The sequence below is a fragment of the Clarias gariepinus genome, chromosome 19 (assembly GCF_024256425.1).
Source record: "Clarias gariepinus isolate MV-2021 ecotype Netherlands chromosome 19, CGAR_prim_01v2, whole genome shotgun sequence".
Taxonomy (NCBI): Eukaryota; Metazoa; Chordata; class Actinopteri; order Siluriformes; family Clariidae; genus Clarias; species Clarias gariepinus.
In genome coordinates this window covers 12551550-12574186 of record NC_071118.1, presented here as the reverse complement: position 1 = coordinate 12574186, position 22637 = coordinate 12551550, and the positions used below count along the sequence as shown (strand labels likewise).

General features: G+C 39.2%; 2 protein-coding genes across 2 annotated transcripts; one reads left to right on the top strand and one right to left on the bottom strand.

Moving 5' to 3' along the window:
• Positions 1–744: 744 nt before the first annotated feature.
• Positions 745–10805, top strand: kif20a (kinesin family member 20A). The gene is made up of 19 exons (XM_053478838.1): positions 745–886; positions 2313–2468; positions 2771–2863; positions 2994–3113; positions 3354–3492; positions 3619–3794; positions 3913–4003; positions 4272–4481; positions 5059–5170; positions 5319–5384; positions 5683–5826; positions 5940–6108; positions 6589–6729; positions 6995–7134; positions 7456–7558; positions 7641–7905; positions 8482–8561; positions 9182–9319; positions 9436–10805. Exons 2-19 carry the CDS (start codon positions 2322–2324, stop codon positions 9766–9768), a joined length of 2667 nt encoding a protein of 888 aa, XP_053334813.1. The 5' UTR covers positions 745–886; positions 2313–2321; the 3' UTR covers positions 9769–10805.
• A 1196-nt stretch (positions 10806–12001) lies between these two features.
• Positions 12002–21765, bottom strand: cdc23 (CDC23 (cell division cycle 23, yeast, homolog)). The gene is made up of 16 exons (XM_053478596.1): positions 21641–21765; positions 20178–20250; positions 19678–19815; positions 19489–19531; positions 18547–18652; positions 18051–18183; positions 17335–17512; positions 16625–16722; positions 15998–16079; positions 15522–15675; positions 15029–15148; positions 14454–14529; positions 14308–14369; positions 14106–14184; positions 13348–13467; positions 12002–12645 (listed from the first exon to the last, which is right to left on the bottom strand). Exons 1-16 carry the CDS (start codon positions 21748–21750, stop codon positions 12460–12462), a joined length of 1758 nt encoding a protein of 585 aa, XP_053334571.1. The 5' UTR covers positions 21751–21765; the 3' UTR covers positions 12002–12459.
• Between the last annotated feature and the right edge of the window lie 872 nt (positions 21766–22637).

The following is a 22637-nucleotide window of genomic DNA, read 5'->3' as shown; positions in this document are numbered from 1 at the left end:
AGAAAAGAAGATTCCCATACTGTTGGCAGTGATGTAACCTACTGGATTCCAACTGCCGTTAAATAACAACAAAGCAGAAGAAGGTGTTTAGTGCATAGCATGGAACTAAATAAAAAGTGATATTAAAATGCTCATAATGTTGTGTCTGGTTTTGGGTTTGTGTGACCAGATATATCAGGTATGGCAGGGGGGCAGGGGAAGCTCAGTGGTAAAGGCGTTGGTCTACGGTTCCCAGGTTCAAACCCCAGCACCACCAACCTTGAGAAGGACCTTAACCCTCAACTTCTCAGGTGTATAATAAGATGAAAATATAAGTTGCTCTGGTGAGGGCATCAACCAAATGCCATAATGTAAATGTAAACGAATAGGCTACAACAAAAAGAAACAATTTTACAATTACTATTTAATTACTGTTTATAATTGCATAAATAGTTGAATTTAATTAAGAAAGTAAATCCATGTAATGATCATTCGGGGGAATTTTGTTACACTGAAAGGAGTAACGCTGTGAAACCTGTGAGCGTTTCTGCTTTATAACATAAATATAACACACCTATAACACAAACGCATTCACAGATATTTATATACAGGAAAGATCACAGCACCTTCACGTTAGCCCTGTGTTTTTCTAACCTACCTATCAGGAGACGCGTTGCTCGCGTCTCCGCCTCTGATTGGCTGAGCTTCGTGCTCTGTGATTGGTGGAGGGGCCGGAGTGCGAGGTTTGAACGAGGTGTTGGTTCGCGTTGAGATCAGTGGAATGTCTGCTCGGAGTAACGCGGTGTAGCGTAGCGTCCGTTAGCTTGGAGTTACAGTAGAAACATTTATAAATACACACACATATATATATATACAGTGTTTTTGGCCAAAGAAGTTACAGTGTAAGGTAAGAATGTTTATTAAATCAACTATTATTGTATTTACTAAGTAGCTAAACAGTGTTTTTACTTGCGGCTAGCTGTTAGCATGAGCTGGTTAACATTTCATGCTTTACGTTTTAGTGAGTTTCTGTTTTACAGACGAAGCTTTAATACGAGTTTATGGTGAAGATATAAAGTATTAACCTGACGCTGTTCTAACCCCATAAACACGACCAAAGTGCAGTCTCACTCAAAATATGTAGAGTTTGTGTTGGTTTTAAGTTAATGTATAATTGTTTATACATTATGTAGATTTATTTAATGACATTAACAGTGAACAAACTACGACAGTAATCTAGTAGTAGTCAGGTATTACTTTTATATCTGAGACAAAAAAATATAATTATTGAAACCCATTCAGTCTTCAGAACATGTATTAAATCCTGGTACATGCTGCAGGTGCAGTCTGCTTTGTCACAAGGTTGTTGGTGAATTTTCTACGAGGGCAAGTCAGAAATTATCTGCACTCTGTAGAATGACTGTTTTTCATTAACTTTTAGAAAAGACAGATACATCATTTTTGACACAATCTCCTTGCTTTTCAATACACTTTGTCCATTTGTCAACAAGTTTTCGTATTCTCTCGTTTTAAAAAAATGTCAGCCTTGAATGCATCAGAAGTGAATCTTTGTCCTTCTAGCGCTGCTTTTAGGGAAGCAAATGATGGAGCAAGGTCAGGACTATAGGGAGGATGCTTTAACACAAGAGTGACGACAGTGTGGGCACACGTGAGCAGACGTGCATTGACATGCAAAATCACAACGCCCTTGGATAGCAGTCCTCTGCGTTTATTCCGAAGTTTAGGCTTCAGGTCTTCGATAAGTGTCTTACTGTAACGAGCGCTGTTGACTGTTGACCTTTTTCCCTAACAGTGTTCCAGTACTAGCCCTTGAGAATCCCGGGAAAAACTTTTGACATCAATTTACCAGATAATGGTTGACTTTTGAACTTTTTCTTGGTCAACAATTGAGGATGTTTCCGCTCAATACTCTGGTGTTTACTCTCAGGTTTAAAATCCACGTATCGTCACCAGTAATGATTATCTTTAGGAAAAGTTGACTTTCCCTGGTCTATCGGTCAAAATGTTTGTTTGCAGATACCCGAACGTTTTGTTTACGCTCTTCAGTGAGTTGTTTCACACCAGGTACACCTTCAGACCACAAAAAAATCCGAAACATGGCACTGCGATTCTTTCGTGCAACTCACAAGGGGAGCATAAATTTTTGCTCACAATGCAGTTACAAAAGAACTGATGTAACATGTTCACACCTGCACAGCAGTAATTGGGAAGACAAGCCTTAATGGAAAGATAAAACTGGCAGATGGTTTAATAAAAGTGCGGATAACAGAATATTATTAACCCGGATTTTTATTATTATTGTGTGTTTGCAGGAAAGCGTGATGAGTGCGCCGGTGTACTCTGATGAGGAGGAGTGTGTGTTGGAGTCAACTGCGGCTGATCTCGGCAGCCACGCACATGCCAGGCGCTTTCAGGCTCCGATAACAGAACTTTCAGTCATCGGTCCTGCAGAAACACACACACAGCAGGTCAGACATACACACAGTAGTCAATATGTTATGACTTCCTTTACTACTGCTTTCCCTACACGTGTTACAACACAGGCCTTCAATCCTACCCTGAATATCTGTAAACGCCCGGGGATGGCTGCAAGTTTTTTTCTCTAACTGCATAGGAGCCACATGTGTTAACTGATTGATGGCAAAGTTGAACTGATATAAATCATAATATATTTATAAATTAATTTGCCGCACAGACACTCTGAGAAAAAGATTGACCACCCCTGTCCAATAGCCTGAATGTAATTCAGTGAGTGTGTGTGTGCACGCAGGTGAACAAAGGTGAGCGCATGGAGGACAAACTGCAGGTGTTTTTGCGTGTTCGTCCTCTTACAGATGCGGAGAGACAGCGTGGAGAAGATCAGGTCACTTTTTTAACCTCACATACACAGTATAATATGTAATAAATATAGTCACTGTGTTTATACACAGTGTGATAAGCATTCTATTGTTTGTAATGTTTTTAACATGGTTTGTGTGTGTGTGTATGAGCAGGGCTCTGTGTGTGTACTGAGTGAAGACACGCTGCTCCTGAAGGCCCCTAAAGACTCTCATAGCATGAAGATTGCAGAGAGAGGAGTGTCACAGAGTGTACACAAGTTCAATTTCACACGGGTATATACACACACACACACACTCACACACTCACAAACTCTCTATTTTCCACTCTTGAATTAACAGCTTCATCCTGATCAGCTTTGTATGCATTCCTCATTTGTTCTTTCTTTTGGCTGCTCTGGTCAAGGGGACGCCATGGAAAAAATAGTGCTTTATCTCTTAATATGCACACACAGTGCTATTACTCATGAGACTGAACTGTTTAGTTATACATGTGTGTGTCCTGTATGTGTGTAGATTTTCAAGGAAGCAGCGTCTCAGCATGAAGTTTATGATCAAACGATGAAGGAGATGGTGCGGGACGTCCTTCATGGAGAGAACCGACTTCTTTACACATACGGAGTGACAAACTCGGGCAAGACCTACACCATACAGGGTAACACACACACACACACACACTGCTGGCATGACCTGAACATTATCACTGTACTTAAGATATAATAACGGGCCTGGACATTAGAGTATTAATGAATGTCTCTGTGTCACGTGTGCCTCTGTTCAGGCTCAGCAGGTGAAGCCGGTCTCCTCCCCCGAGCTTTAGTTTCTGTGTTCACTGCACTGGGGGGACAGCTTTACCCCCGTGCAGACCTGAAACCGGTTCTCAAGCAGGAGGTCCGCCGACTGAGCGACACAGAGGTCCGCATCGAAGAGGACAGACGCCACGGTCTGCTGCGAGAGGTACTGTATGTGTCAATGAACGTGTTCTTTCACTTATCCGGTGTGATGTTTATATGACTGTTTGTCAAAATGCTAAAGTAAGTGCACTGCTGTAAAAGTCTGTGTGTGTTTGTTGCAGGAGGAAGTTTGTAGGCAACGTGGTGGTGTTAATGCAAGCGTTAGTTGGGACAGTGGAATCAGTGGACTCTCAGCCATTACACGACTGGAAGGTGGGACAGATCTAACAACAACAGGATCATACACAGAACTGATGTGATGACATAAAAATATATTACAAAGCAAACATACCAATTAATAGTACAATTTACAGATAGACTTGAATTTAAACAAGGGGCACTGAACTGAAATGTTTTGTTGAATAGATGTATGTTAAACTTACACTAAAGGGGAACATGGTGATCATCAGGTTTATTTGCATGAAGTAAAGTTTGTCTTTGTATGTGTGTGTTTTCTAAACTCACACTGTTTGTGTTGCAGACACAGATGGAATGTGTTTGGACATGGACGGAGCGGGACTCGGTGATGTCACTGTGGATAAAACACTGCAGTTCAGCATCTGGGTTTCATTTTATGAAATCTATAACGAGTTTGTTTATGATCTGCTGGAGCCACCCATGTCTCTGCACACACAGAAGAGGAATACACTGAGACTGAGCGATGACAAACACGGCAACGTCTATGTCAAAGGTGCATACATGTGCATGTACACAAACATACACAGTAGCTATACACATAAGTGTTCGAACAGGACCAAATTAAAATGTCACAAATCAGATGGGGGAATAAATGATCAATAGCACTGTGTGTTTTCATTTTATTTTTATTTACTTATTTGATTTTTTTTTTATTTTATGCTTGGTGGTTTTCAACTGGGTACTCCGGGTTTCCTCCCACATGCAGATTAGGTTAATTGGCATTCCCAAAATTGCCCATTGTGTGTGTGTGTGTGTGTGTCCTGCGATGGAAGGGCGCCCTGTCTATTGTGTACCCCACCTCGTGCTTAAAGTCTCCTAGTATACCCTGGCCTGTACACAGGATAAGTCTTAATAATTCATTAATAAGATTAACAAATGAATGTTACTTAACGAGTAAGTTAACTTCCGACTCCAGAATTCTAAAGTAAGCCATGTGACCTGGATGATGTGGGGAACATATTAACTTGTGTTAAATAGCCTTGTGTTTCTGTAAGTGTGGTGTTGTTTTAAACAGATGTTAGTGTTAAGTTGAACAGAGTTGTGTTAATATGTAAATGTGTTGTCTGCAGATTTGACTTGGGTGAATGTGCGCAGTGCTGATGAGGCATGGCGAGTGCTCACTGTTGGCCGGAGCAACCAAAGCTTTGCCAGCACACACCTCAACCACAACTCCAGCCGCAGGTAAACGCACAATGTACTCCACAGCACACACACACAGAAACACAGCCTGTCAGGTCCTTCATAAAACAAATAGTTCACTGTTTAGGCATCATTACAATTAATAATATTCATGTGTGTAACTTGTAACTTGTGTACTTATGTGTTTCAGCCACAGTGTATTTACTGTAAGAGTGCTGCATTTCCAGCCAGAAGGGGGCACCACACAAATCAGCGAGTAAGTTCCACAATTACACATTTCATCACCATTTTTTCACTTAGAAAGAATGTGAGAACGTGCCAAATTACACCTAAAGCATAACCCTAACCCCTAGTCATCATCCCTTAACCTTTTAATGTTCGAAATAAATTTTTGGATGTCCAAAAATTTTCTGGAATTTAGAAATTTGTATGTATGTATTCAGGTATTCATACATTGAAGTCAGTTGAATACCATAATTAACAATACCTTTATTGTAATCAAAGATACTAATGGGTGTATTAATATTAATGGGTGTATGCGTGTGTTCTTTCAGGTTGTGTGTGTGTGACCTGGCTGGCTCTGAGCGCTGTAAAGATCAGCAGAACGGAGACAGGATGAAAGAGGCGAACAACATCAACACTTCCTTGCTCACACTGGGACGCTGCATCAGTGCCATGAGACACAACCAGACGTACAGGTGAGTATGTGCACTACACAACGTGCACAACACACTAATGTTCTTAAGTGATTAATGTGTTACCCCCTGGCTGGTAAATGTGCTGATTATCTTGAGTGTTGATTGTATTGTAGGCAGCGTCCGGCGCAGGTCGTTCCTTTCCGGGACAGTAAACTAACCCGAGTACTGCAGAGTTACTTCTTAGGACTCGGCCGCGCCTGCATGATGGTCAACATTAATTCCTGCTGTTCTAGTTACGATGAGACACTGCACGCCCTCAAGTTCTCTGCCATCGCCACACAGGTAACACATTTACACAAGTATGCGCCCTGCACTACTCGTAGGCGCGTACACTACCAGTCAAAAGTTTGGACACACCTTTTAATTCCATGGTCTTTCCTAATTTCTGTTTCTTTCCACAATTTAAAACAAGGCTAAAGACATCCAAAATATGTAATAATCTTCTTTGAACAGATGTTGAGATATTGAGATCTGGAACTTATGCTCTATGAAGCCTTCATAACGGCTCTATTCTGAGGCGCTGTTAATTGGTGATTTTTGAGGCTGGTAACTCTAAATGAACATCTCCTCTGCCTCAGAGTTACGTTTTTTTGTTGTGTTTGATGTTACATAATTACTATTACATAATTACACAAATCCAAATTTGTGTCCAAATTTTGACTGATGTGTCCAAACCTTTTAATGGTACTGACTGTACATTATGCACACACACACACACACACACACTCTTACACTCATTTTGTACTAATGTTGCCATCCTAGCTGGTCCATGGTCCTGCCTCTAAGAGTCGAGTGGCCTACATCCTCTCCTTGCTGCGTGATGCCCCTATAGATGACACTCTGATGGAAGAAGAGGAGGAGGATAGTGATGACGAGGAGGATATCAGCATGTTCCAGCCTGACGTAAGAGACTTGCATCTGGAGTGTGAGCTCTAGGAAATAGTCCTGGCCATGTACCACTTCAGCTCTTTAGACAAAGGAATGGATTCCACCAGCATTTCATATGCAAATAAATGAATAAAAGAAATTTTGTAAATTGTGGAATTTAGATACAGCACTAAGATGTGGACAGAACCACTTATACATTATCCGTACATTAACTAAGATTTTACTAGCATTCAGGAATCTCTCTTTAGTCCCACAAAAGTAACGTAATGTTTGTGTCTAGGCTCTACTAAAGGCGATTAATGTTCTAAAACGAGAGGTCCTGCGTCAGCGAGAGGAAAAAGATGAACTGGAGCTGAAGATCAGAGAGCAGGTGTGTTCGGAGATGATGGAGGTCATCAACCGCATGCAGCTCGACTTCAGGTAACAGACACAGATCAGATAAAGTGCATTGCATGGCAAATATTTATGTATTGAACCGATTATTAAAGGTTTATACCACTGCTCTCCTTCCTAATGAAAATTTATTCTAATTGGCATTGATCACATCAGACTGTGCATGATGCATTTTTATGGTGATTGGGATTGATTCCAGTTATTGATGTAATATTGGGGTTCATGTAAACGCACCTATTTTTAAAATAGAATAGAGGTGCCTATTTCAGTTCACAGGCACTGTAAATGTAAAGTCATTTTTTTAACTCAACATTTCTGTCTTCCTTTTTTCTCTGTTTCTGACTGCAGTGAGACAATGGAGAGTGAGAGGGAACTGATGGAGAATCGTTGTGAGAACAAAATCAACAACCTGAAAAACAGCTTAAAGAAATACTACAGTCAGGAGCTAGAGGTGAGACATGCAGTCCTGAACATTATTGAATGCAACATTACATTGTACATTATTGAAATGTGCTGAAACCCCTGCGTTTCAGGAACGAGACGATCAGATCCGGGAGCTCAGTGCAGCACTGAAAGAGAGGGAGAGAGCAAGTACAGCTCCTACCCTTCCTCCTGTGGTGGAGTGTGATGGACCACGCCGATCACAGCGCATAGCGACATCGCACAAACCCAGCAGCCAGCATGAACATGCAGAGCTGGAACACACTAAAGCTGAATTAGCACAAGTTAAATCCGAGCTGGAGCAGTGCCGAGCTGAGCTTGACCTCAAACAAACCGAGCTTACACTCAAAACGCTGGGTAAGATAAAATACAACACAACACATTAAGGGGTTAAGATTTGGCTGACTCTCCTTTGCTTTCTTGCACCATAATTACATTATTTTCTGTTTCCATTTACAGCGGAACCTTAAATTACAAGCATAATTCATTTCGGAAACAGGCTCATATTTGAGTTAACGCTCGTAAACCAAATCGAATTTTCCCATAAGAAATAATGAAAACTCAAATTATTCCTTCCACAGACCCAAAAAATAATTACATAAAAATAATTACCACAAAATATAAAGTAAAATCTCTCTCATCTCTCTAATGAGACTTGCTTTTGCTTTACACTCGCGCTGTAAAAATTGTATTTTATCTGAGCAAATTGTATCTGAGCGCTTGGGAGTTAAAGACCTTGCTCATTGGAGCTATAAAAAAAAACCTTGATATTGCTGATAGCAATCAAGTGTCAGAGTTTGCCGTTGGAACTCAAAGAGATTTGGCTGACCACCAAATTCCACAACAGTTGTGTGTTTTTGTAAAAAAAAAAAAAAAAGTTTAAATGTTCCTGACATTTCTGATCACTTTTATGCCTTATTGTGTCTTTCTCAGAGCTGAGGCGTTTTCAGGATCATCCCGGAGCCTCCAGCCTGACTGCATCTGCAGAGCGTAAACTCATCGAAGGACAGAAGGTGTGTGATAATACATTGCTGAATTCTCAACTTAGCACAGCAACGCTATGTGGCAGTAGAGTTAAGACAGCTGACTAGCTGAATGTACTGAATGACCAGGTTATGCAATCAATTGAGTTTTTTTCCCCTAAAGGCAGGGCCATATTCCAGGACTCAGATTGTAAAAGAGTGGCTCTTGGAGCATGAGGAATCATTTTCACACACAAACTGGCCTTAAGCTAAAGGTGGTCGAATTAAATATTAGATGTGTGTGTGAGTGTGGTTTTTTTTTTAACCGCCAGGCAGAATGTTTGAGCATGTGTTACATTGTAGTGATGTTCAAACCCATCAAACCGTTTAGAGCATCAGCATGAGGGTTTGTGTCCATTAAATGTTAGCACCCTGTCAGCCTACAGATTACGCATGATGCACCCTGCTAATTTAAACAAGAAATGTGAATAGTGTGTGTGATAGGAACACGAAGTTTATAGGATAAATCAAATTCATGAATGAACACTAACCTTGTTTCTTATATACTACAGTGCCACAAAGTAGTGAAGGGAACAGGGAGAGGATTAGGTCACAGCAGGTGATACACGTTTGTTTACCAGGGTTTCATCCTGATGTTTCTGTGTGTGTAGACTTTGAGGCAATTGCGTGCTGATCTGCGTACACTGGTGTTGAAGCTGCAGTCTGGAGGGCGAGCATGCTGTCATTATACTGATGGAGAGAAACTCCGCATATCCCTTAACACTGCCGACTCAACACTAATCAAACAGGTTATTATATAAACACACACACACATCGTTGTGGCACTGTCCTTAACTCAGCTCTCATCAAATAGGCACACACACACACACACACAGAGTACTCACACTGTGTGTTTGTGTTTCAGGATCAGATGTTGATGGATCTTCTCTCGACGATGCAGCTCCTCAAAGGTCAGCTCCATCGAAAAGATGAGACTCTTACAAATCTCAAGCGACCTTTCACCCCTGCTTCTCCTGCGACCCCTAGCTCCTGCAGCAGGCGTGGCTGTGGAGTTGCCGTCGCGATGGTGGAGAACGAAGCCCCAGGCAAGCGAGGGTTCTTGCGGCTTTTCACACCGTCACGTTGCAGCAAAACAAGAGGGAAAGCAGACAACACAACGCCATATGCACGTATACTGCGCTCACGCCAACCCTCTCCCCCACCAAGCCCCGCCCTTACACGCAGGGGCAGGGTGTAATGATGCTCACCTGACCCCTGGTTTTTCTGACGTTTATTAAGGAGAAAGCATGTTACTCTAAACCCTTTCTGCCTTTTCAATTTTCATATGCATGACACTGATATGAACCTTTAACACACTTAATCTAACAAGTCAGCTAATTAACTGCTTTTACTCGGGTGAAGTTGGGAGCAGGGACAATAACAGGTGCAGGACAGGGAGTTCTCCAGGACCAGGGTTGAGAACCTCTGCTGGAAAGCAGAATGTTTAATTATCCGAGCTTGACAGATTAAGGACTCTGCAGCTTTTCCCTAGCAGGACGTATTATTCTAAACTATGCATTTGTGTCACATATTTATTATACTGTTAACTATTAATCAATTCTTCAATAACCCATAATTACTGCAACAATCTGTTCATTAAGCTAAAGAGCAGGATGAGGAAGGATTTTCTTAATTAACTACTCATTAACAGCTCATTAGAGTAATAACAATTGCTAATGAAGATAGCGTTGATATTTTTGGTTTGTTTGACAGAATTGATATAGAAATAATGACTATAATTATAAAAAATTCTTGGAATAATATATTTTGCAGTAAGTATAAACATTTAATGAGACACTAATCCATCAGTGACGGTATAAATAATATGTGACTCTTATTGTAATGTTTGAACCGAACGTTTTTTCCACATGGCCCACAGTATCGATGTTCTTGCTAGAGTAAAAATGGTTTTAATGGTAAATTCAAAGCTTTAATGTTGCAGCACAAGTTTGTACAGTTTTGTAAGAGATCTGCACAATTAACCTACAGTAGCTGTGTGTATACACGGAGTTTCCTCGGGGCATTTATATCTTCTATTATTTTTATTTTTAAAAAGATTGATATGAGCAGTGTGTTTACGCTAATAGTCTTGTGTGTGTGTTGTGTGATTTATATGCTGTAATTACATACAGTCATATGATAAATCTGTATGCTGTTAATCACTTTATATGTGTTTATATGTGTTTTGTGTAAGGCACGCTGCTGTGGATTGAATAAAAGTCATTCACGGATACAGACATGACTGTGATTGCTTTCACACACAAACAGGATACATTAGTTTTAACCCTACAGTGTATTATGTATTGCTCATCCTGTGCACAAATCAGGTGAGCTCACTAATTGGCTTGAGTCTGTCTGGCTGAAGTGTTGTGCTAATTAGAATCAGTTGATTTAGTTAATGGATGGAACTAGTATGTGGCAACACTTTTTGAAAAATCCAGGATGTTCATCTCTGCACAAAATTGGCTAAAACTAGGGAATTTTAAGTAAATTGTAAACAAATGGGGCAAATTTCTGTACATGATCTTCAGGAGGCAATGGATTGAGCACGATGACACCTGGATACTGCAAATGTCTTTTTCACCCTATGCTCAGCCAGAACCAGCAGGTTTTAAAGAATAAAGGATTTCGAAATATTAATTTTTGTATACCAATTCCAGTGCATAAAAGAAATTATTTTTATTCTCTTTATTGTCACTCTTTTAAAAACGAGGTCATTTAAACATTGAATTTAAGGCTACTGTCTCCTCAGTCACTTCTGTGCAGGTGTTAATGTGTTACACCAGTTTTTTTGTAATTGTGGTATGAGCAAAAATGGATGGCCCATTCGTGATTCACGGAACCCACGGAAAAGTATAAACAGAAGTAATTTTTATATCAAGAAAAAGTTTTTTGGAATTCTTACGTGCTAGTACTGAAACAATATCATGAAAAAGGTTTGACAATCAACAGTGCTCATTACAGTGAGATGCTAATTAAAGAGTTAAAGCCAGATTAAACGCAAAGGACTTCTATCCAAGGGCACGTCCGTACATTTCTGCCCACACTATCGAAACTATTTTAAGTGTCAAAGGATGATCTCTATTGGTCCTGATCTTGCTCCATCAAACTTTCATGTTTTTGTTCCCCTCAATGCAGCCCTAAGAGTACTGATAAAGAAGTGAAAACAGCAGTGCATTTGTGGCTCGCAACTCAGCTTAAAACATTTTTTAAGTAAGGGAATACAAAAGTTAATCGTGTCAATAAATATAAAGAGAGGTGTACTGAAAAGCAAGGAGACAGGTTTTTTTTTTTTTAAGAAAAATAACGTGCAGTATTTGCCTTTTTTTTTAAGTTATCGAAAATAAATTCATTTTCATTCAGGGTCAACACTCAGAAAATAAACATATATTCTCTATTCATCCCACACACAAACAGAACACATTTTCTAATCCGTCACTAAGTGCAGCTTTATTTAAAATAATTGTACAAAAGTCCTATTAAAGAATTAGACACCACTGAATATTGAGTCAAGTGATCAGAACTACATTGATAACCATCTCCCTTAACTATCACCAGCAGGAGGCGCTGGTTAGTCTAGTTTACTCTCTTCATCGTCAGTAAATTTAGTAAACCAAAGTTATCCTTTAGTACACAAGTTTTCCCTGAACTGTCTCCTGCAGGAAGTTCTTTCTTCACAGTTTGCAAGAACCAATAGTCACACTGGCAAAAATAAGACAACCCTAAATTTTATCAGTGTCATGCTCCTGTAGCATATTTCAAAAAGTTTATTTCGACAAATAATACACGTACAGGTTATTTCTGAGCAAACAGAAACAATCCATCTGTACAAGATAATAACGTGGTTAAGTGTATCAGGATGTGTGCGTGTGGTGTGTGCATGCGTGTGTCAGGGTGTGATGGACGACAAGTCGAGAGGAGACACTCTCCGAATGGGTGTGGTGGTGTTGTACACACTTTGCAGTGTGTGTGTGGCTGTGTTCAGTGGGTTAAACACACTCTGCTCAGAAGATGATTCTCCCTGTTCTCGCACGGCTGAGATCTGACGCAGCAGAGCTTTTCCCTCCTCACGTGCCTACACACAAACAGTCTCAGGTTTAAACAAAAAACTGCTGCACAACACATGCTTTTTAATTAATGAAACAAATGTTCCAGTTTTGTTCACACTCTGGTCTGTATTTTGTACATCTAGAATAAATTTCATGTCTTTGTGTGTTAATACAGCACATAAAAAATATATACTCACCATCCACTATAAAAGGCATGCCTGTACACCTACTCATTTATGTAGTTATCCAATTGGCCAAGCATAAGGAAGCAGAACAATGCATTAAATCATGTGGATACAGGCCTCACAGACACTGGACAGTTAAAGAAAGAAGTCACCAACGGATGACAGACCAGTTTGAGTGAGTCTCTGCCCATGACAGACTGAGATTACTTTTACTTTGGATGACAGGAGTGGAACCAAAAATGGTTTCCTGTTCCCGTAGCTCATCCACCTTAAGGCTCAATGTTTTGTTCATGCCGAAATGCTTTTCTGTAAAGAATTATCATTTGATAAACTATATCCTTCCTGATTCAAGAAGTAATGAAATACTTAATAGACAGCCAATCTGCAAAGTCACATGACTCCCTGACTGGATATTCTGCATAAGTGAGCAGGTTTACAGGTGTTCTTAACAAAGTGGACAGTGAGTGAACAAGGCTGTATGTTCTGCCGAGCAGTATCGCACATTACTGTGTGTGTGTGTGTGTATGAGAGAGAAATACTCACTTCATTGTAGTCACAGCAGCGTTGTGCACACAGCGATGCCTCGTCATACAGTTTGTTCTTGAAATAATACTGACCAAGATAACGCAATGCCGTGCTCACCTCCACGTGCTCCAACTGCTCCTGCACACACGCAAGTATAGACAGGTTTAACAACTAACACACCCAGACACTAACTGTGTAGGCGCTTAATGAATTCCCCAGCATGGTTACCATGGTTGCTTGATGTTAATTTTCATAGTTTTGATCAGACACACAGTTCATATTAAATGGCCAGATTGTGTGTGTGTGTATATATATATATATATATATATATATATATATATATATATATATATATATATACACATATACACATATACACACACACACTAAAATACTGGTTTAACCATGTTCAGGTCTATTTAGTGATATTACCAATTATTGAATCTAAACACTATTACATGCAACACATCAAATTGCATGTAATAAAAAAAAATCCAGTATGGATTCATGCTCACAAAATTCAATTCTCAGGGCATTTAAGACCCTAGTGAAATTTGTCTCATAACATTAATTACTAATTGTCATAACAATTAACACTTGAAGCATCAAACCTGCTCACAACTCATATTTCACAAGTCACGTCACTAACACTCACTCTTACATTATTAAACTCTCATTCACACAACAATAATTAGTTAAGCAGATTTTAATAAATATTTATCGGAATTATACTAAACTTTTATAGCATTAAAACGCTTACAGTGTTACACACTTACCCCACAGGAGAAAATGTCCTGGATGTAGATTATGTAACACTGAGCCGCATCATCGGACTCGTTTAGCTGCTCATGAAGCCTGGACACAGACATACATGAACACTGTTCATTACTAATTCACATCTTGTTACATATAACTTTGCAGTAATAATATTGATATTGATGCGAATGATTATAATACTAATATTAGTAATAATAATACTTGGCAAGTTTGAGCAGTGCCATTCTCTCCACGTCTCCCACGGAATACGCTCGCCAGTAACACTGCAACACACACACACACACACACACACCATATCAGCATCACCCCCTTTATCAGAAACATAATTTAAATGATGAGCTCCTTACCTTTTTAGCTTCAACCTGTTGTGAGAGTTTTTCATAACATTCACCAAGAGCAACAAGCATGCGGGAGTCATTGGGCCTGAAACAATCACACACACACACACACACACACACACACACACACACACACACACACACATTCAGTAATAATACTGATAAAGAAAAAAAAAATTTCATTACAATACTCTAAAAACTCCATCTGGTGTTTGGTAACCCATCTGCAATTTATGAATACTGAGTAGCAAACAGTACAGTAAAGAAAACGGTGGTGAAATTAGTTTTACTTGTTGTATTTCTATCAAAAGAACCATAAACAAACATAATACTTTGTAAAACACTAGCTAATTTAAACACGCTTCCTTGCAGTGAAAACTACAGTCATGTCCGATAACTATGAGCGTACTTAATGATTATTTAGCTTAAGCTGAAAAATGTTGGGCTGAAAACTTATTTCCACATCTGATACAATTTTGTTTCTGTCTGATCACATGATTTTTTTTTATAACGAGTAACTCTATCCACATTTCTCACTGCACATCAGAACTTATCATCATAATACTCACAAACACACTACACACCTGAGCTGGTGAGCCTTCCTGTAGTAGTAGAGCGAGTAGAAGGGCATCTTAAGGATTTCGTAAGTCTGACCGAGTCCGTACCATGCCCGGTAATCCCGCTTATTCACCTCGATTGCATGCCTTATACAAACAAACATTTTTTAAATATATGTATACTGTATGCATACATACACACACACAATCAGTTTGCAGGTATACAGTATACTGTACTAATAGACTGGGTAGGCAGTGCCAATTCTTTGTGCAATGCCGTGATCAGTGATAAAGCACTACGAGCTGACCTGTGTAGTCATGGAATTACTTTATCTACAATATACAACACATACTATAATACACTGTACAGTGTGTTTGATGATTCCTGGATGGTGTTTAGCGTACGAGAAGAATGAGACAGTGTTAATCGTGGTGTACTAATAGCAGCACATATAGGCCTGGATGGTGTTTAATGTACCAGCAGAGTAAGACATTGTTAATTAGGGTGCATTAATTGTACCTGTAGGCCTGGATGGCAGCAGACGTGTTCTTCATCTCCATGTACTCATGGCCCATCAGCGTCCAGGCCCCGAGACAGCGAGGGCTCAGTTTCAGCGCTCGCTGGAAATACAGAGCTGCTTTCTCATGTTGACATCGCATGCTGTAGTAATTACCTAAATAGTTAACATAATTAACATTTAACCCTGTGCTGCTTTTCCCTGTGCATGTTAAATTCAATTTTATTCAATAATTGACATTGTCGCAAAGCAGCTTTACACAATCAAAAGAATTACTTAAGTTTGTATAAAATGTGAATGTGTATGAATCAAAATGATAAGACTGTGTTACATATCAGTTTTAATTACCACAAACTAAGTTTTTTTTTTTTTTAAAGAATTTCTGTGTATACACTAAATATTAATTATTCATATTAAAAGAACAAACATCTGGAACTGGGTACAGTGAGAGATTAGTGTAATGTGTGTGATTACTGACCAATGACACAGCAGGTCTCCACTCTGTACTTGTCTATTTCCACCAAGCTGTGGGCAAGATAGCTCAGCTCTGGCTTCATACTCTAATACACACACATACACACATACTTTGTATAATCTTTCCATTGACTTTAATATGAATCATTAACACATTTGATTCTGTTGTAATGGTAGGTTTATAAATATATAAATATAAATGACCCTCAGCTGTACAGCACATTGGTCAGCTTGAGCTTTTAAACATGCTCTAGAACTAAACTAAACTTTAGCTTCCTAGTGCAGGGTAGCGGTAGATCAACATAAATCCACCCTCAATGGACTGTCTATTAAAAGTCATGCCCAAAACCCCTGATGTAGGACAGACAGGTGCTAAATATTACTTAAAACCTCAATCCAGTTTAAACTCAATCAATCTCAACTGTTTCAGACAATACCGACCCGATACTGCTCCCAGTTCTGATCTGGGTATTGACGTCATCACAGGAAAACAAGCCAAAATCTTTAAGCATCTGTTAATGAGTTAATAACAAAACCTCAGCTTTCTGATGAGTGCTTAACACACATGTCCTGTGATCTATGGTAAACACTCAATAAGCAGGATTTGATTATGAGAAGAGAGTTTTCTCACCCGGACATATAGCAGGTTGGAAAACGTGTCCATGTTCTCGATGCGGAATGGATCCTGTTCACGAAGCTCGTTAAACAAATCCAAAGCCTGGTCAATATCTGTACGGACAAACCAAAAAATTATATTGTTTTTCTTGGGACACTAAGAGACTCAGTGTGTGAGGGAGCATGTGTATTACCCATAATATTTTCAGAATCATGTGTGTTCATACAGTGTATATTCATAGAGGATAATGGAACATTTGTTAGCCATAATGCACTGAAAATGGCAAGCTGGTTTACTTATGTAAGCTAGTGTGGTCATTTGCCCAAAAATTATCCAATTAACAGGCTTTTTTTTTTTTAACCCACCCACCCACTATCTATGGAGCCTATCCCTGAAAACTTAGGCCACTTATCCATACACTACAGGCAATCTGGTTGTGTCGATAAGTCTTTTGGACTGTGGGAGGAAACCAAAGTACCTGGAGGAACCCGACCAAGCACAGGGAGAACATGCAAACTCCATGCACGCAGGGGTGCGAAACGAACCTGGACCCTGGAGGTCCAAGGCGACAGTGCTAACTACTACACCACCGTGCTGCCACAGGCTTTTATATTTTATTATTTAATATTTTTGTTAAGACTTCTTTATGTGCCTGTGTGCACTGTCCTGAAATACACATTCAAAGTTGCATTCAATATAAGTCTGTGTGTGATGACGGTCCAGACCTCGAATGTTGTGGTAGGCAACGGCGATCTGGGAGATGATGTAGGTACTCTTGGAGAATCCAGCCTCCTTTAGACTCTGGTATTTCTGCAATGCCTCTGTAATCATCTGCAGCTCTGTGTAAATGTGGGCCATGAAGAAGTCCCTCACCCAACAATCAGGCAAGGATAGAGACTTCAGCTAAAAACACACGAGACAGGTGCTTCAGTTACAGATGTACAAACAAAGAAACAGAGGCTTATACAATAACAGACACGGTCAGACGTCTACTAAATCTGTGTGAGAGAGAGTAACTGAAATTTTAAGTAACCTGAATTTGCATCTTCATGCTAGTAATGAGATTGCAGAGCTGCCAGATTGTGTTTAATGTATGTGGTACTGTATAAGATTCAGACACTGTTAAATAAAGTACAGAAAGTACTCAATGTTTATTGTGTAATCTTTTAACTCCCCAGATATCCAGGACTAGGTGTTTAGTGTGGACTATAGTGACAAGCTTGATGACACAGGGTGTTGACTGTGTTATTGAAAAACTATGTGTGGTGCTGCTCAGAGTGTATGCTAATGACAGGGAGCATGTGGGATGTTGAAAGTGAGCTTGTGTTTTTAAAAAACATTGTGTAGTGTTTAGAGGGGATTTAAGGCACTGATGGCCTTTGTTGGGTGTTAGGAATGATCATGTTGTGTTGAGTAACAGCATCTGGTATTGAATGTGTACCATATCAATGTTAGTGATGAGGTTGCAGAGCTCGAGCCAAGCGCCCCAGTGTAAAGGGAGAGAGTGTGTCGCCTCCACAAACACATCTACTGCTTCCTTCATCAGATCCAGCTTCCTCAACACAACTCCATACCTATACATAAAAACACATAGTCGTGTGTGTGTGTGTGTGTGTGTGTGTATATATATATACTTATAGAAAACATTACTGACACAATTAAGAACAATGAGTCAATAGGAAATGAATTTTAGCATCATCCCCAACAGTCTCTACCGCATCATATGACTAAAAAAAATTATTTGTTTATTTGACTTACTGGCGGTCTGTCAACATTTCTTTACTTGACTGATCTTTTTACATGCAAATTAGTAAAATTCAAAACTACATTAAAGAACTTTAGCTGCCTATTGGTGTACAGGGGTATAATAAACATTTTTGAGAATGAAAAAAGTCCTGCATTAAAGCTTGAGGCATGTGTGAAGTGTGCGCATTTACAGGTAGAGTGTGAATCCGTCCAGTTCTCCAGCGGTGTGCCTTTTGCTGAGCTCCACTCTCAGTTCTCTCAATGCTTCGTTGCGTACCTGACCCTTCTCCAGAGGACCTAGACACCGTCACAAACACACACGCACACATAAGAGAAATGAAACTTAATGCAGTATCTAAACTATAGGAATGGGAAAACACCAGCGACCACCCAATATGATATCATCATGATACATTGGTGCTGATTCGATTTACATTATATAAATTTTACATTTTCTATAAATTTGTTATGCTTTTTTATAAGACCTTTAAAAAACCTTTTAAAAAAACACGTCATAACTTTAAAGTTTTATACCTTAATTCAATTCAACAAATTTACAACTAAATTAAACAAGATTAATTGTCGCCCATTCCTTATAGCAGTAGGCCAGTATTTAAACAATACAAACTAACTTCAAATACAAGAGCTTAACATTTAAGCCATTTCAAATATATATATATATATATATTTTTTTTTTTTTTTTCCTAAGGCAGCATGTATCCACCATAATTATTATTTCTAAAACTAAATTTACTCCTATTACTGCCTCAAACACCTTCAAAGTCACCTTGACAACCAGCGCATATTTGATAATGCAATGCCATAAAAACTGAAAACAAATGTTTTTATTGCGCCACTCAGAATCTCGTACACTCACCACAAAATCAGTTATATCCTAAGCTGATTGTCCAATTACTGGTTATGGCCGATCAAACAGAAAACCAGCCAACACCAACCAAGCCAATCGATCGGTGCATCTTTATTATAAATATTATAAATAAAATGATAAATAATTGGGGGAAAAATTTTTTTTTAATCGATTTGAGTCAGTGGCGATACATGAATTGCTACACAAAATAATTGTGATCCTATAAATATTTAACTACCAATAATGGAAAAAATGTGTGTCTTACCAAGACTGTCCACTGTCTCATCGTCCTTCTTCTTCTCTCCAGACTAAAAAATACAAAAAACAAATGCTAAAAACAGCAGAGCAAACATAACACTAACTAGTGCAAACAAACACTGGTCATACTGGTAGAACACTTAAAACCCACCCAACACGATACACACTTAATATAGTGACAGTGACAATGCCTCACCAGGTAGCGTGAGTACATGTAGAGGAAGTACGCTTTCTGACTGTGGCAGTCACGCAAGAAATACGCTGCACGGTCATATTCCTTGAGGTCAAAATATGACTTTGCCAAACACAAAGCATCCAGGTCGTGAGCTTCATCCTAAACACAGAGACATAAGGAGAATTAGAACAGAAAAGGGACTGAGAATGGTGCAGTAACAGACCTTGACTTGGGTTTTTGATTTGAAATTATCGTCCTCCCATGTAGTGCACTATGTGAAAAATTAAGAGTTGTTTAAAAGATTGTTAACCATAAAAGTCAGTTCGTATACAGATTCTTTTGGCACGCAGAAAGCAATGTCTAAGGAGGACGTGACATCACTGCCTCTGAGAACAGTGTGTGGAAATTCTTGAAATTACCATATTCGGCTAATCTATAGATCATTATTATCTTAAATAAATTTAAGGTACACTTTTCATATAGAGAGATTAGAGATCGTCAGATTAATTAAACATAGTGACCTCAGTGACTGGTGGTGAAGAGGGAATCTCACTCAGTGGGAGAGGATCGAGTGAAAAAGCCAACTCAGATGCCCTGCGCGCACACACACACACACACACACACACACAAACATGCACAAACACACAATACATTTTAATCTCGTTGTCATATTAAGGCAGAATACAGGTGATGTGGTGATTAATAATTACTCTAAATTATAAATACTTGTAAAGTATTAAAAACATTTACACAATCAGTCTGATATAAAGTGTGATATAATTCTGTTTCTGTTCGTAGCAGATAATTCTGTACATACTTTTGAAAATTAATTAAACACACTTTCTTTAAGAGAGCTGTGTAAATAATAAAATGCTTTATTATTTACACATGAACACTGTAAGTGTGATCAAGAAAAAAACAAACAATCAAATAAATGAATAAATACAATATAACCATAAAGGAACATTGCTGTTTAATATGTAAACAGCTACATTATAAGGAAAATCCATGTTTTCAACCATAGTAAGATTTTTATTCACTGGACTAAAAAATCCTTGATGGAGCATGGAAAGCATGTTTTAACATTTAGTGCTTAGTCATTGTAGTTAATGTTAAAGTTTAGTCTGTATGGTGTCTGTATGGTGTCTTAAGATTTAGTTTTTAAATGGTACAACAATCGTCCATAACATTATGACCACTGACAGGTGAAATGTATAACACTGATTATCTCGTTACAAAGATACCTGGAAGGTATATATTATGCAAGAAGTAAACCTTTTTTCCTGAAGTCGATGTGTCGGAATTAGAAAAATAGGCAAGTGTAAGGATTTGACTGATTTTGACAAAAGCCAAATTGTGGTATGTAATCAATTGGGTCAGATAAACTTAAAAACTGCAGCTTTTGTGGAATGTTTCCGACCTGCAGTGTTCAGGACCTACAGAAAGTAATCCAAGGAAGGAAAACTGCTGACAGGGTTGTGGGCAGAGAAGACTCATTAATGCATGTGGAAACATTAATCCAATATACGGAGGACTGTAGCTCAAATAGGTGAAAATGTTCATGCTGTCACTGATGGAAAGCTGTCAGAACACACAGTGCACCACTCTTATGGTGGCAAAAAGGGGGGATCTACTTAATATTGTGCAGGTGGTCATAATGTTATGGCTGGTCAGTGGTATGTATGTATGTGTGTGTATATATATATGCTTAGTCGGTGTAACGTAGTGCTTTGTGCTTTAGATTGAAATGTTATAGCGCTGACACAGGGACAGATTGAATATTTACTAGAAGTTTCTATCACAACTGCTTAGTTATAGAACAATAAGTAACGTGAAAATGAGTGAATAATTATAAATACATTCATTAACCACTCTCAGGAAACTCATGAATCCAGACATTAGCCCCACGGCTAACAGCTCAAACATATCAGTACATAACACACTGACTATACGGTTTCTGTATATGTGATATAGAATAACTCACCACTTCACACTGTGCACCAGTCCGCGCTCCTTACATTGCGATATCATAGAAATCAGCTGCTTTTTAATCTGCACCAAGTCGCTAAACTCACTGCTCAGAGCCGCCGCCATTTTTTCGTGTGTTTCTGTGACGTCACCGTGCCGGAGCAAAGCGCTGTTCTGATTGGACACATCGGCATGGGCTGTGTTCTAACTCTAACTAATCATTCCTCATATGTAGTGCGCATAACGTTTGCATTCTGAACCTGTTTCAGATAGCACCAGTGCACTACATAGAAGACAGAAATCCATTAATTCACATTTATCCTGGCCACTCTACCTCCAGGGTGGTTTTTGGGAGGTGGAAGGAAATTTAAATGTGTAGTTAGTACAATTATTTTGGGAAATATGTAGCATGTGATGAGGCACAGTAGCTTAGAGTTAGCACCATTGCCTTGCAATTCCAGGGTCCAGGGTCCACTCCCACCTCAGGTGTGTGTGTGTGTAGTTTGCACTTACTTCGGGTGCTCTGGTTTCCCCTCACAGTCCAAATTCAATTAAAATTCAAATGTTATTTATTACATACACAACCATACACAATAGCATATGCAATGAAATGCTTAACATGCAGATATGAAGATTAGGCTAATTGGCGTTCCCAAATTGCGCGTAGGGTTTGAATCAGCATATAAGTGTGTGCTTTGCGATAGATTGGCACCTTGTCCAGGGTGTACCCCACCTCGTGCCCTAAGTACCCTTGGATAGGCTGGAGCCCTCTGTGACACTGTATGACGACTATGACTTACATGCTCCCTCCCTGTCAATCTCTCATTAAAGCACCCTATATATGAAAGCTGAATGGACAATGCACTTTAAAGCGTGTCTTTCAAAAGGTGTTCCTTAATGTCTGATCCCTGTGCAAGGAATGTTGCAAGGAACTCCCTCAACAAAAATACGGGTAATGCATCAGAGTGGGTGCCGATCACCAGTAAAGAAAACAAGACAGTGGTATTAAAAAG

Excerpts from the sequence above, each read along its gene's own strand:
- kif20a (XM_053478838.1), top strand. The coding sequence starts at position 2,322 with ATGAGTGCGCCGGTGTACTCTGATGAGGAGGAGTGTGTGTTGGAGTCA. Across the intron at positions 6,109-6,588 it reads TCTCTGCCATCGCCACACAG|CTGGTCCATGGTCCTGCCTC; the intron begins GTAACACATTTA and ends TTGCCATCCTAG. Across the intron at positions 7,135-7,455 it reads CGCATGCAGCTCGACTTCAG|TGAGACAATGGAGAGTGAGA; the intron begins GTAACAGACACA and ends TTCTGACTGCAG.
- cdc23 (XM_053478596.1), bottom strand. The coding sequence starts at position 21,750 with ATGGCGGCGGCTCTGAGCAGTGAGTTTAGCGACTTGGTGCAGATTAAA. Across the intron at positions 14,530-15,028 it reads AGGAAGGCTCACCAGCTCAG|GCCCAATGACTCCCGCATGC; the intron begins GTGTGTAGTGTG and ends TGATTGTTTCAG. Across the intron at positions 14,185-14,307 it reads GCACTGCTCAAACTTGCCAA|GCTTCATGAGCAGCTAAACG; the intron begins GTATTATTATTA and ends GTCTGTGTCCAG.